This window comes from Papio anubis, chromosome 1, assembly GCF_008728515.1.
Source record: "Papio anubis isolate 15944 chromosome 1, Panubis1.0, whole genome shotgun sequence".
Classification (NCBI taxonomy): domain Eukaryota; kingdom Metazoa; phylum Chordata; class Mammalia; order Primates; family Cercopithecidae; genus Papio; species Papio anubis.
The window spans coordinates 155,223,793-155,237,106 of NC_044976.1; the positions used below are offsets into that span (position 1 = coordinate 155,223,793).

Here is a 13,314-nt window from a genome sequence, read left to right on the forward strand (position 1 = left end):
CAGGGATCCAAAGGGACCTCAGAGATGAAGTCTTGTCTGGGAAGTCTTGTCTGGAAAGTCTTGCCTGGTGGTGGGGCTGGGGGAAGCCCTAGGATTCCCAAAGCCCATCCTGGCTGCCTGAGCAGTGCCTCCGGATGACAGCAGCTGCCCAGGAGGGCCAGGAAGCTTTAGGACAAAGGCAAGGTTGCTCTGCCAGAGGAGCTGTCCTGGGGAACCTGAGGCAGGAGGAGCACACTCGGAGAGGGGCGAGTCACCAGGCTGGGCAAAGGTGGGCCACTTGGCATGAGGTGCTGGGTTCCTCCAGTGTGACATTCAGCTCATGAAAATACCTGGTTCCACTGCGGGTGGAGCTAGTGTTTTCAGACCTTAGGAGAATCTACAGGTCTGGGGATGTTCAGGCAAGAATGGGCTTGCAACATGTGGGAGCTGGGAGGCCGCAGAGATCATCCAACCCTCTCATTTTGGAAATGAGGACACAGAGGCCCAGGTAGGGGAAGGTGACAACGGGCTGGAGTCACACCCAGACTAACAGAAGAGGCTGCACCTGGCCCTCTGGCTCCCTGCTCACAACTGTTTTTGCTCCCCATCTTCCTCCTTGATGGGAGGCTGAAATAGGCTTCAAAGCAGGCACTTGCCTGACCCGAGCTCTCTAGACATACCACAGAGGCCGCCTTGGAGGAGGCTGCAGAGCCATAACAGGGGAACAGCAGCCACTGGACGCCAGGATGCCAGGACGCCAGATCTAGGCCAGCGTGCCACTCGCCCCCAGCCCCTGTCCATCCAGGGCAAGTGGGCAGAGAGACACCCAAAAAGCTTTCCCAAACACATCTTCCCATGTCAAGAATCTACAATGGCTCCCGGCTGGTTGTTTTACTGGGGTCCAACCTCCCTCTAGCTGGACCCTCCAGGGCCCTATGCATTCTTTCCTCCCCTCCTCACCCACCTCTGTCGGCCTCTGGCTTAGCTCTGGGCTACCTGCCGTCATGACTGTGGCTTCAGTAAGCCTCCCCAGCACCCCCTCGTTCCCCCTGAACAGGGCCCTTTTCTTCTTTGTCTCTGCACAGACCTTCCTGCCTGAGGTATTCTCCTTCCTTCTGGCCTTAAAAGCCTCACCTTTCAGGAAGGCCTCCGTGGTTGCCTCTACCCATCTCAAGTCTCCTCTTACCCAACAATCCCATCAGCCCTCACATGTCCAGGAAGGGCTAGCTGCTCTGCAGGAAGCATGGGCCTCTCTGAATGACAGGAGGCCACATCTACCCGGAGCCCCCTCTGTGTCCTGGACAGAGCTCTGCTCAAAGGAGATTCACTCGCAGTTCTGCTGACTGAACCCCACTCTCTGTCACCGCCTGAGAGGGGCTCAGTCTGGATGGAGACTCCATCCCTGTTATCTGGAGATGCTCCTCTTCCTCCTCCCTGCTCCTCCACCTCCCAGCTGCCCCATCATCTGTGTTGCTGCTGCCAAGCAGGAGGCACGCGGGGCTGCATGAGTCAGCCCACAGCTGGGAAACTCCCGGGAGCTCCCTGGAGACAAGGGCTGGGGGGTGGCGAGAGAGGAGGAGGACCTTCAGGCATCTGCGCAGTCTCTGATCCTCTGTCCCCAAAGACTCCCGCCACCAGCGGCATCCTCAGGCTGCAGAGCTCCCACCCTCACCCGTACCATGGCCTCGTGCCTTCCAGGATTTGGGGTGCTGTGCCCACTTCTCAATCGTGTTCTGACCAATGAAGTATTCCCATGCTCCCCATCTCCAGACCCTTCCACCTGACTTCCTCCTCCCCAGCCTCTCTCTGTTTCCAACTCATCCCCACTAATCAGCCCGAGACACGGGAGTGGAGGGAGTCAGGTTCCAAGGATTGGGGCAGGGAACCCAAGGAAGGCAAGGATAAGCTGAAGAGTCAGAGAAAGCAGGAGATGAGGCGTGGAGAACGAGACCACCGGGATGTTGTTCTGTGTGTGGGTGTGAGTCCTCCCCCTGGAGTTCTGCTGGCACTTGGCATAGCGTGAGCATTCTAAATCATTCAGAGAAGGACTTGGCAGGACACAAGCCCCTTCCTGGGATAGGGAGGCCACCTTGGTACCTGGAGAGTCTGTGCCCCCATGGGCCCCTTCCCCTGCAGGTGAGGGACTGGGTTTGGGGGGAGCCATTGCAGTTATTTGGTGAGGTGGGGATAAGGGATAGGGTGGGGGTGCCTCTATTCTAGGAGGGCAGGGAAGGCAGGAGCCCTGGGTTGAGGAGGAGAGGTGCATTGTTGGAGGTATTAAGGGTGAGGAGCAGCAGAGCAGGGCTGAGAGGTCCCAGCGGCCTGGGGCGAACACCCACCTCTCGGTCCCCAGGCTGCTGCTGAGGTAGAGGAGGGATGTCCTCACCACCTCCAGAGTCCGTCTGCATGTGGCCTGGAGCACCTCCCTGTCCAAGGGGAGACTGAGTCAGAGCTGCCTTGATCGGGGGACTCAGAGCACTGTGCATGCAGACAGCATCCCAGGGTGCTGGCCTCTGCCTCCTGCCGGCCTCCCCTCCTGCCCGCCTCCCCCTCCTGCTGGTCTTCCCCTCTCTGCCCGCCTCCCTCTCCTGCCCACCCCCCCTCCTGCCCACCTCCCGCTCCTGCCCGCCTCCCGCTTTGTGCCCAGCCCTCATGGCTACTCACATGACCCAGTGCAGCCCCCGTAACATTAGCTCCTGCCCATCCAGCAGGACCCGCGCCAGCCGCAGGGCCTGGTAGCCAGCGCCCAACACACCCTGAAACACAGAGGTGCGCAGGGCCAGGTCCCACACCTCCTACCCTTGGGCCATGCCCCTCCCTGCCACCTGGGGGTTGCCCCTCACCTTGGCCGTGTTGTAATCCGCCTGCAGGTCCACTTTGGGGACGAACTTGGGGACATCCAGAGCAGCTGCAGACAAAGACCCTGTCTGAGGAGCCTGCCTATATGGTGCTGGGTCGGCTCATCTTTCATTAAGTCCAGCGCACACTCACCCCTCACTGCCAATCTCCCACCTCAGGCTTTGCAACTCACCCGGAGCCCCCACTCTTGCCAGCCTTAGCCGCACTTAAAGTTGTGATCCCTCACTGCCACCTTGTGGCCACTTTTGAGAACTACATGCTCATGCCCAAGGGCCGAAAATGGACTAAATCACCTTCTTGCCCACAGGTTTTGAGGTGAATACCCCTTCCTAGCTCAGAGAAGGAGGATAAAACTGGCGTTATTCAAGTGGGAAGAAAGGAAACTTTTGCTAGGATTTGGAGAAAGGCTCAAGCTCTGGACCCCTGACCCCCTTCCCTTCTTTCCAGGAGCTCAGACTTGGGCTTCTTCCAACATAAACTGTCTGAGGCTTCCCCACAAATCAGAGATGATGGAAACTGCATTAAATCCAGATCTCTCTGTTTCTACTGGAGCTCTTTCCACAGCTCTGAGGATGCTGGGAAGCCCCCGGGAGGTCAAGCCACCAGCCCATATCATGTGGCATCTCAGAGGCATCTGCAGAATTAGAACCCGCATCTGTAGAATTAAAACCCACATCTGCCTCTGGCTCCCTGTGGCCCCAAGGAAACACCCACAAAGGAAAGTAACCAATGGCCTGGATTGCAAACTCCCATCTCACAGGAAATGTGGGGAGGAGAAAGATCCAGCCCAGGTGGCTCTACTCACGGTCCCTGAAGGCCAGCCCCTTGGGGATGGCTGTGCTGAAGAGGGTCAGGGGGCTGCTTGCTGTCGTGTGGGCGATGTGCTGTGCTGAGATGCTGGGCTCAAGGACACAGAGGTGACCCTCAAAGAGGTACTCCTGGTGTCGGGGGGCCACACTGGTCTGCTTATGCACGGCCTCCTGGAAAATGGCTATCCTAGACATAGCCATGGTGGGGGGCAGAGGGCAGGGGGTGTCAGTAGGCAGGGCAGGGGGCCAGGGACTCCTAAACCCCAGCTAAGCATTGCCCATAGGCAGGGCTCTGTTTTGCAGAGGGAGGGACGGGGGTGGTTTTCTCTGTCATCAAGGGTGGAGAGGCCAAGGGGAGAGTTCACGTCTTATAGTGATGGAGACAGAGTGGGAACAGGCCCCAGGAGTCCCAATACCCAGTCTCTGACTCTGCACCTTTTCCTGTCACACTGCCATTACATTTACCTAGTTCTATAAAATTATCCAGGAATCAAGGGTTCTATGAGCCGTACATTTAGGAAATGTACAGCCAACATACACGCACACACTTCTCAGATGTATAATGCATATTAGCATTAGAAAAGGTACTGACTCTCTGAAGTACATGCAAGAAAACCTGTTTAGCTTTAACTTTGTAGATCTAGTCTTTTTCCAAACTATGTTTGGACCCAGAAGCGGTCCTACGTATACACTCTTCAGAACGTACTGTGGGAGATGCTGCTTTGGACAGGCACCGCTGCTTGGGTACAGAAGAGTCTCACTGCTTCCCTCCCTTGTCCCCACTTACGTGTTGTGGGCATGGATGTAGACGTGGTGCAGGACTGCCTGGGACAGGGAGAAGACATGGATGACAACTCGCTGCAGGATGTCACTGGTCTCCGCAAAGAACTGGTCGAAGCCCCAGCACTTGGCCTGCTCCACCTCCAGGATGTTGGCCAGGATGGGCACCAGCTGGCTCTGCAGCCCCCTGCCCTCCCAGGACATGGAGACTGTCAGGGGCGGGGGCCCAGACCTGTCCTCCTTAAGCAGGCAACAGGGGCATGTCCTGAAGAGCTAGGACCAAGGTGGTGGGGCCGGGTGGGTTGGGGAGGAAGAGCTGGAAGAACTCGTTCCAGCATCCAGATGGGAAAGTGGTGTGCCCAAGCCTGCAGCATGCCCGGAATCTGCTGGAACAGGCCTCAGAAGTCTTGACTCAGCAGAGAGAAGTGATACCCAGCTCAGACTCCAGCATCACCCACCCAGCAGGGTCCCACTCACAGTGACAGCTGGCAGGTGATGGGGAGGGTGTAGCTCCACTCCAGGGGCCCATTCTCCCGCCTCTGGGCACCCGCAATGGCCCCAGCTGGCTTCTCCGTGGTGATCCGGTACCTAGCGGGAGCAAGACCGGGTCAGCGGGATCCCCAGCCGTCACATTGCGAGGCAACGACACACTCAGCACAAAGGGCTCCGAGCACAGGTTCAAGTCACCCAGCCACTCAAAGGTAGCCTGAGCGATGGAATGTGAGAGACCTGGCTCTCAGCTGTGAGAGCACCTTGCCCCAGCACTCCTCCTGGAGCCCTTTGCTTCAGACAGAGACACCTTTGCCCTGTCCACTGCCTCCCTCCCAGCTACACTTCCCTCAGCCTGGCCAGCCTCCTCCACACCTTTGCCCATGCTATGCATGGCCCCAATATCCTCTCGTCCTCTTTCTCTCCCTTCAGAGTCCAGCCTTCCCTGACAACCCCTGTCCACGCGGGTCTCCTGTCCCTCTCACGGTCCTGATATAGGTTCCGCACAGCTGGACCCCCGGGGTGAGGCGAGTGCAGCAACCTTCCCGCTAAGCAGCTGACATCTCTGCTCCAGGTGGTGCGCTCAGAGGGAGCCGCTGCTGTCTCCAGCCACTTACTACCTCCCTGTCCGATGGCACAAAACCATGGAAAGACCTTGGACCTGGGAACAGGAAGCTGCCACCTTTGCCCCTGGCGAGCTCTGCCACCTTGGGCAAGTCACTTTTTGAGCTTCGGTTAAGACAAGGAGAGCAGTAAGGGAGCGGAGGGCTAGAGTGAAGCACCGAACTAACACAGGGTGTGTTCACAGACACCCGGCAGCCCCAGGCAGAGCTCAGCTGCTTGTTTGATCTGATTAACAAAAAGAGGTCTACACAGAGCCTGGGTGGGGGGTGGACCAAAGGAGTGTGAGGGGACCAGGAGACACAGCAGGGTCTGGTGCGAGAAGGGCCAGGGGACCACCAGTCTGTCCCATTCCCTGCCCTGTGGCCCACCGTACATGATCTCCTTGTTCCGCCGTGGCCCACCAAAGGGGATGAAGGGCAGGCTGCCGGTGGCTGCATGGTACAAGGTCACTCCAATGCTCCAGAGATCCACAGTCACCCCGAACGCTTTTTGCTGGGGCTTTCGAAGCACCGCCCGCTCATACATGTCGGGGTGCTGCCGGAGAGAACCAGAACGCGGCCATGGAGCGGGAGGGCTGGCAAGGGCCTGAGACCTGTCAGACTCCCTTCCACTGCCTGCAGGTGAAAACAGAACTGTTCAAATCCTTCTCCTTTGTCATCTTGAAAACGGGTGTCACATTCGCCCTACCCAGAGCGTTTCCGTCGGGCCACCCTGTGCCCTGGGGACTTGTACGTCCCATCCTCCCGAGAGTCCCGGCAAGGAGTTAACTGCACAAGGCCGGGTGGCCTGGCCAGGCTGCAGCCTCACCTTTTCTGTCTTAGAGAACAGAATGCATTCTTCTGGTTGGGGTACGGGGGAGAGACGTAACCCTGTCAGAAGCAGGAGGTGGGCCACACCCCCTATGGGGGCTCTGAGGGGCTCACAAGGGGGGCAGCGGGTCCCCAGCAGCTCACCCACCAGGTACTCCTCAGTCCCGTAGACTGAGACAAACTTCTCGTCATCATCCAGCTCCCGGGCAGCCCCGAAGTCCGTCAGCTTGTAGATGCTCTGCCCCTCCTCCCCGACGAGGCGCATGATGTTTCCGGGCTTGATGTCGCGATGCACGATGCCGTTCTCCCGCAGGTGGTTCATGCCGGCCACTGGGGACAGACAGGGAAGCCGCTAGCTGGCTCTGGCCAGGGAAAGTCTAGTGTCTGAGGCTCATCTTGGTGGGCAGGCTGTCCTTGGACCCAGAGACGCAGGAGTTCCCATGGGCTGACAGAGCCAAGGGACAGGCAGAAGGCCAGAGACACACATGGGGCTGAGGAGGGTGTCTCAAGGACACTAAGGTATGGAGGTGCCATCTGGATTCTCTAGGAAACCGAGAGGGGTGGTGGCTCTGTCTCCCCAAGGGCGGCACCCCTCTTTGTATTACTTCTTTTGATTAGGTGTTCAATTGTGATAAAATATCCATAACAAAATTTCCCATTTTAACCAATTTTAAGTGTACACTTCATTGGCACTAAGCATACCGATGCCACTGTGCCACCATCACACCATCCATCTTAGAACTTTTCTCATTGTCCACTTTTTTTTTTTTTTTTTTTTTGAGACAGAGTCTCACTCTGACACCTTGGCTGGAGTGCAACGGCTCAATATCGGCTCAGTGCAACCTCTGCGTCCCGGGTTCAATCAATTCTCATGCCTCCGCCTCCCATGTAGCTGGAACTACAGGCGCACGCCACCATGCCCAGCTAATTTTTGTATTTTTTTTAGTAGAGACAGGGTTTCACTGTGTTTGCCGGACTGGTCTCAAACCCCTAACCTCAAATAATCCGCCTACCTGGGCCTTGCAAAGTGCTGAGATTACAGGCATAAGCCACTGCACCCAGCCTCATTCTTCAAAATTGAAACCGCACTCATTAAACAACTCCCCATTCTCCTCTGCCCCCAGACCCTGACATCCACCATGGTACTTTCTGTCTCTATGAATGTATGAGTGGAATCATACAGGATTTGTCCTTCTGTGTCTGGCTTTTTTCACTTAGCATAATGTCACCAAGGTCCATCCATGTTGTAGCAGGTGTCAGAATTTCTTTCCTTTTAAGACTGAATAATACTCTATTTTAGGAACCGCCCACATTTTGTTTTCACAGTTAGGCTGTTTCCAACTTTTGGCTATTGTAAATAATGCTGCTAAGAACGTTGGTGTACAATCTTTTTTAGGTTTAATTTTTAAGTTGGAATTTTAAATGGAATGATCAGCAGGAGTCAGACGCCTGGGTCCTGCCCATCAGCGTCTGTGCCAGGCCTGCTGCTGGTCTGAGGGTGGAGGCGGGGACAGGGAGGGGCTCACCCACACAGCGCAGCACCACCAGGAACTCATCCTCTGGCAGCCCAAAGGCGTTCTCGGGGCTCTCCAGCACGCTCAGCAGGCTCCCACTGGAGCAGTACTCCATCACCAGTACCTTCTGCCGGCTGCCCCCCTACAGGTGGGACAGAGAGGGGCTCCTGAGGACAGCACTTCTCCTCCCCACCCACTAGGAAGAAGTGGCTCAGAGCCATGGGACAGGCAGAAGGCTAGAGACACACATGGGGCTGAGGAGGGCGTCTCAAGGACACTAGGGTATGGAGGTGCCATCTGGACTCTCTAGGAAACCGAGAGGGGTGGTGGCTCTGTCTCCCCAAGGGCGGCACCCCTCTTTGTATTACTTCTTTTGATTAGGTGTTCAATTGTGGTAAAATATCCATAACAAAATTTCCCATTTTAACTAATTTTAAGTGTACACTTCATTGGCACTAAGCACACCCATGCCACTGTGCCATCATCACACCATCCATCTTAGTGGGGATGGAGCCCAGAGTCCCCATTCTCCAGGTCCCAGCTTCCAGCCTGGCCTTCCCTCCTTGTCCTCACACTGATCTCAAACACTGGAATCCAAAGTCACCTATTCCAGGAAGCCCTCTCTACTTAGGTACTGATTCTGTCCATCGTTCCTTTCCTGTGTACCGCTCCCACCCCCTTGCACCCTTTGCTCCCTTCTGCAATTTGCCTGCTCTGTCTGACCTGCTGATGAGCATGGGACCAAGTCTCTGTTGTTGTGTGGCCTGACTCTCCCCAGACGACAAGGGTCCAGGACAAGACCATCCTCTGACCAAGCACCAGACCCACCGTCTCCTCCACCGCAAAGAGCTTGATGATGTTCTGGTGGTTCAGCTTCCGCAGGACCTCAAACTCCCTCACCTGCACCTCACGGGGCCGCAGGTAGCTGGTGGTGTTGAAGACCTTCACAGCAACCAGCTCCCCGGATTTCTGCCATTGGGGAGGGAGCAGTGGGAGACAGCATGGGGATTAGCACACGTCCCACTCCCGTGGGGGAGCAGCCACCCTCTCCTGGGCCTCCATTCAGCCTCTCCCGCCAGCCCAACCCAGAGATGAGCCTGGTTGGATGGGGGCTCCCATCCACACCTCCTTTTCCTCTCAAGGGGTAGACAGTCCCGCAATGGGAGGTGACAAGAGCCTGAAATTCTGATATCCTGCAAGGGATGGCTTGTTGTTATTATTACAATTGCCATTGACAATCACCACAGGGCAGCTAACACTCCCTGGGGTTAGCAGCAGGGAAGGGACTGGAACCTGGTCTGGCTGGCTCCAATTCCTTTTTTTTTTTTCTTTTTTTAAGACGGAGTCTCGCTCTGTCCCCAGGCTGGAGTGCAGTGTCAAGATCTCAGCTCACTGGAATCTCCGCCTCCCAGGTTCAAGCGATTCTCTGCCTCAGCCTCCCGAGTAGCTGGGATTACAGGCGCCCGCCACCACACCCAGCTAATTTTTGTATTTTTAGTAGAGATGGGGTTTCACCATCTTGACCAGGATGGTCTTGATCTCCTGACCTCGTGATCCGCCCACCTCGGCCTCCCAAGGCGCTGGGATTACAGGTGTGAGCCACTGCGCCCAGCCGGCTACCACTCTTAAGTAAAACAGAGTGGATATCATCTCGTATATTCTTGCAGGATAAATCCAAACAAGGCCTAATTCCTGCCTCTGCTCTTCCTAGATCCCATTTGCTGCTACCTTCCTCGGATGTTTGCCTTGTGACTTCATAGTTCTCTTGCCCAACTCGTGCCTGATGGAGGCATCCTCTCAAAGAGCCGTTTTCAGCTCCCTATCCCTCTGCTCAAACCCACAGTGTGAGTGTGCTGCACAATGTCCCGAGATCCCTGTCCCACCGCCCTCAATGCCCTCTGGGGGCTGACTGGGCCAGCTTGCAAGGCATGAGGAGGCCAAGGCTGGGCTGGCCAGAGGCCTGGCCAGGGTTGCTTCCTACCTTGTTGCGGGCCTTGTACACACTGGCAGTGGCCCCCTGCCCCAGCAGGTCATCTGTGTGCCACAGGTAATTGGCTGTGCTCTGCATCTCCTGCCCTGAGCTGGCTGGTCACCTGCTGCCTAGAAAAAGAGCATGCTGGGGGCCCAGGATTCCATTCCTGGCATGGGGTGGCCACTGGTGGCCTGACCTGTAACTGTGCCCCAAGGCTACCCTAAGAAGGGCTCCATGTGGGCATTCCATAAGCAAGGGAGTGGGGGAAGTATGAAGCACAGAAAGGTTAAGTAACTTCCCCAAAAGGACGCACAGCACAACAAGAGGGCCCCCACTGAGCCCTAAGCCCACAGCCGGCACCTGTTCCACCTAAGAGGCCTGGCCTTCTGCCTGTCCTGGCTCCCCAAGTCCCCTTGAAGCCCCTCCCCAGGCAGGTCATTCAACAGAGACAAACCTCTTGTCTCTATCACCTCTCCCCAGCACTGAAGATTCTGGGTTTTGGTATCCAGGCTTGAGACTGTCCCAGGAAGCAGAAACAGTATAGGAGGAAGGGCCTGGGGTCAGGCAGCATCTCCCACACTACCACAAATCTCCAGGATTGCAACATGAGCCTGGAGCCACTCCCCCAGCCCCCGCTGGCCAGCCTGCCAGGCCCACCACTTCCTGCTGCTGTGAGCTGACAGCTGGGTCAGTGCTGCTCCAAGAGAGACCGGGCTGCTTCACAGTGTGTGTGTGTGTGTGTGTGAGTGTGTGAGTGTGTGTATGTGTGTGTGAGAGTGTGTGTGAGTGTGTGTGTGTATTTGTGTAGGGGGTTGGGGAGAAGCATGTGAATGTGTGTGTGAGAGCAGGGTATGGGGAGGCAAAATTCATCATTCGGCCATTGGGAGAATCGGAAACATCTTACAAGTCTGTTTCCCATCTTTGTCCTCATCCACAGCCTGGTTCTCCTAAAGCAATTAGTACCAGAAAGTGCATCCTCAGAAGTTAAACTCAATTTCTCTCTGAAAAATAAGGCCAGGGCTGGCCTTTTTGGGATACCTGGGGACAGAAGCATTAGAAGGGCCACCATCCTTTAAATACTTTCTTTTTTTTTTTTGACATGAGGTCTCACTCTGTCATCCAGGCTTGGGTGCACTGGTGCAATCATGACTCACTGCAACCTCCACCCCCTGGGCTCAAGCAATCCTCCCAACTCAGCCTCCTGAGTAGCTTAGGACCATAGGTGTGAACCACCACACCTGGCTGTCTTTTGTATTTTTAGTAGAGATGGGTTTTTGCCATGTTGCCCAGGCTGGTCTTGAACTCCTGAGCTCAAGCAATCCACCCACATGGGCTTCCTACCAAAAGTACTGGGATTACAGTGTGAGCCACCATGCCTGGCCACTTAAATACTTTTAAATAACGCTAGACTAGAAAAGGTGTCTTCATGTTCTAACATCTTAGAGGTTCTCAAACTGAGGGTTGCCATGCCTAGAATCCTATGTTCCTTCATTCTGAACTTTTTCTCTGTGTAATCTTTTTTAAAAACGCAAATCCTTGATAATGTCAGTTCATTGAGCCAGAGGCCCCTTGAAGAGATCAGTGGTCAACTCCTAGTTTCAGATCAGGTAGGAGTGGACATTACGCAGAAGCAACTGAAGTACTGAGAGGCTTCCTGAAGACAACACAGTAGCTCAGCATGAATGAGTGGGTCTGGTTTTCCCCGCTGAGGCTGGAGCCAGCCAGCAGGTCTGGGGGCTGGGGCTGGAGCAGAGCAGGCTGAAATCAAGGCCAAAGGCTCTGATACTGGGGCGAGGAACAGCTGAAGACTCTGGGATAATAGGCAGTGAGGTGCAAAGCACAGAGCCCCAGACAGGTGGCGTGCCCCTGGGTTCTGTGCCCAGGAGCTCTGGTTGTGGCACATCTGGCTCAACTCTGCATGCTCTGCAGATCCTCCCCCCACCACCCCAAGCACCTGGTGCATAGAAGGGCTCAGCAGCTCTCAACCAGTGGTTGGATGAATGAGCAGTGGACAGTGAAGCATGTGAACCACCGCCCACCCATCTCTCCCCTCCCCTTCCTTCTCAGGGCTCTGCTGTGCCCAAATGCACTTACCCCACACTCTGAGCTGCCCTGAGTCAGGCAAAGGCTCTTCCTGGTGAGCGTATGTTATGCTTTCTGTCTGTGGCACGTCCAGGAGCTGAGCTACACCGGAAAGAGGAGGGCGGATGAGAGGCGCCCCTCAGTGCAGTTGCTTCTCAGCCTCCATCAAAGGCCACCGGCTCTAGCCCTTTAACCCTTTCCTGTTTGTCACCTTCCCCCAGAGGGCTGGGCTGGGGGTTTCCAGCTCTATACCCCAACTGTTCAGGGAGACTTTCCCGGCATCTCCTACTCCTGAGACTCTGGCCAGGGAGAAAGACCCCGGGAAAGGTGAGGGCAGGTGCTGGGAGCTGATCGCTGGCTTTGGGTGTTAGTAAGCAGAGCCCAGGGAGGGCTTGTGGTTGGCCCATGGTGGCTCACCTCTATGCCACACACAACGCTCTATGTGAGAGCACCACTACCGACAGGCCCGCACCCCTGTGCCCGGCTGAGCTGCCCTGCAGCTGCCCCTTGCCTGGCCCCCTCATTCCACCCCCGCCCCCCTCCACACGCTGCACACTCACCCCATCTCCACTGCAGGGGATGCAGGTTTGTGGGACTGGGTGGCACTCCCAGAACTTTCAGGGCTTGCTGTCATTCATGAGCAGTGTTCTCAGCCTCCTGGTGGCCAAGGGCCCTTAGGACCCACAGGCAGGGCCAGTTACAATGGCCTGTGCCACCCCAGGAGCTGGGACTAGTGGGTTTCTTCCCTGCCTCCTTGTGGCGGTGGGACACCAAGCTCAGCACTGAGTCCTGGCTCTCAGCTCTCTCACACTTCCTGATTTCCGTCTCTCGCTCTCTTTCTCTCTTAAAGAGACAGAGGCAACTCGGTGCAGCCACCAGCTCAGCAAAGAGAAAGAGGATGCTCTGAGTTTCCAAGTGTAGGCGATAGGACCAGAGTCTGAGCCACAGAGAAGCCAGGAACTGGGGCCCTTCTGGTCATTGTGGTGGGCAGCTGGGTGCTGTTTTGGCATCTCGCACAATTCACTGGAGCAGGGAAGTTCAGGACTCTGCCCGGAGTCAACAGAGCAGGTTGGGCAAGTTAACTAAGTGGAAAGCTGCCTGGGAAGTCCACGCTCCCGCACCCAGGAGCCCCAAGGAGATGTAGGAGCTATGCCGACCCAGTCCTAGAAGCTGGATCTGAGTCACCTTCCACGGAGGCCTGCAGAGGTCCGAGCAAGTGCGAGGACCCAGCTGATGCCCTCCAGTGTGACCTGAGCACAGCATGCAGCCCCTCCCAGCCAGCTCACTCACCTGCAGCAGGAGGACAGTAACAGCTACTCCATGGGTTGATTGGATGACATGGATATATTTGGAATTGTTTGGAGCTTGGAAAGTGTTTTACAGAAAGCCTTGAAGGT

At 56.1% G+C, this 13,314-nt stretch overlaps 1 protein-coding gene across 10 annotated transcripts in view; it reads right to left on the bottom strand.

Moving 5' to 3' along the window:
* The window catches only part of IKBKE (inhibitor of nuclear factor kappa B kinase subunit epsilon), a 32,472-nt gene extending 19,548 nt beyond the window's left edge, over positions 1-12,924 (bottom strand). For 4 of the 10 annotated variants that reach the window (XM_031656351.1, XM_031656358.1, XM_021927607.2 and 1 more), the window contains exons 1-13: positions 12,478-12,924; positions 11,930-12,019; positions 9,845-9,963; positions 8,692-8,832; positions 7,876-8,005; positions 6,498-6,679; positions 5,914-6,074; positions 4,905-5,015; positions 4,435-4,614; positions 3,644-3,834; positions 2,823-2,887; positions 2,644-2,735; positions 2,319-2,405 (exon numbers count right to left, since the gene is read on the bottom strand). In XM_031656351.1, coding sequence (XP_031512211.1) covers positions 2,319-2,405; positions 2,644-2,735; positions 2,823-2,887; positions 3,644-3,834; positions 4,435-4,614; positions 4,905-5,015; positions 5,914-6,074; positions 6,498-6,679; positions 7,876-8,005; positions 8,692-8,832; positions 9,845-9,931 — 1,427 coding nt within the window. In that variant the 5' untranslated portion in view covers positions 9,932-9,963; positions 11,930-12,019; positions 12,478-12,924. The remainder of the gene's footprint in view (positions 1-2,318; positions 2,406-2,643; positions 2,736-2,822; positions 2,888-3,643; positions 3,835-4,434; positions 4,615-4,904; positions 5,016-5,913; positions 6,075-6,497; positions 6,680-7,875; positions 8,006-8,691; positions 8,833-9,844; positions 9,964-11,929; positions 12,020-12,477) is intronic. The other 6 variants (XM_031656364.1, XM_021927615.2, XM_031656354.1 and 3 more) reach the window with 5 other exon arrangements.
* Positions 12,925-13,314: the final 390 nt, after the last annotated feature.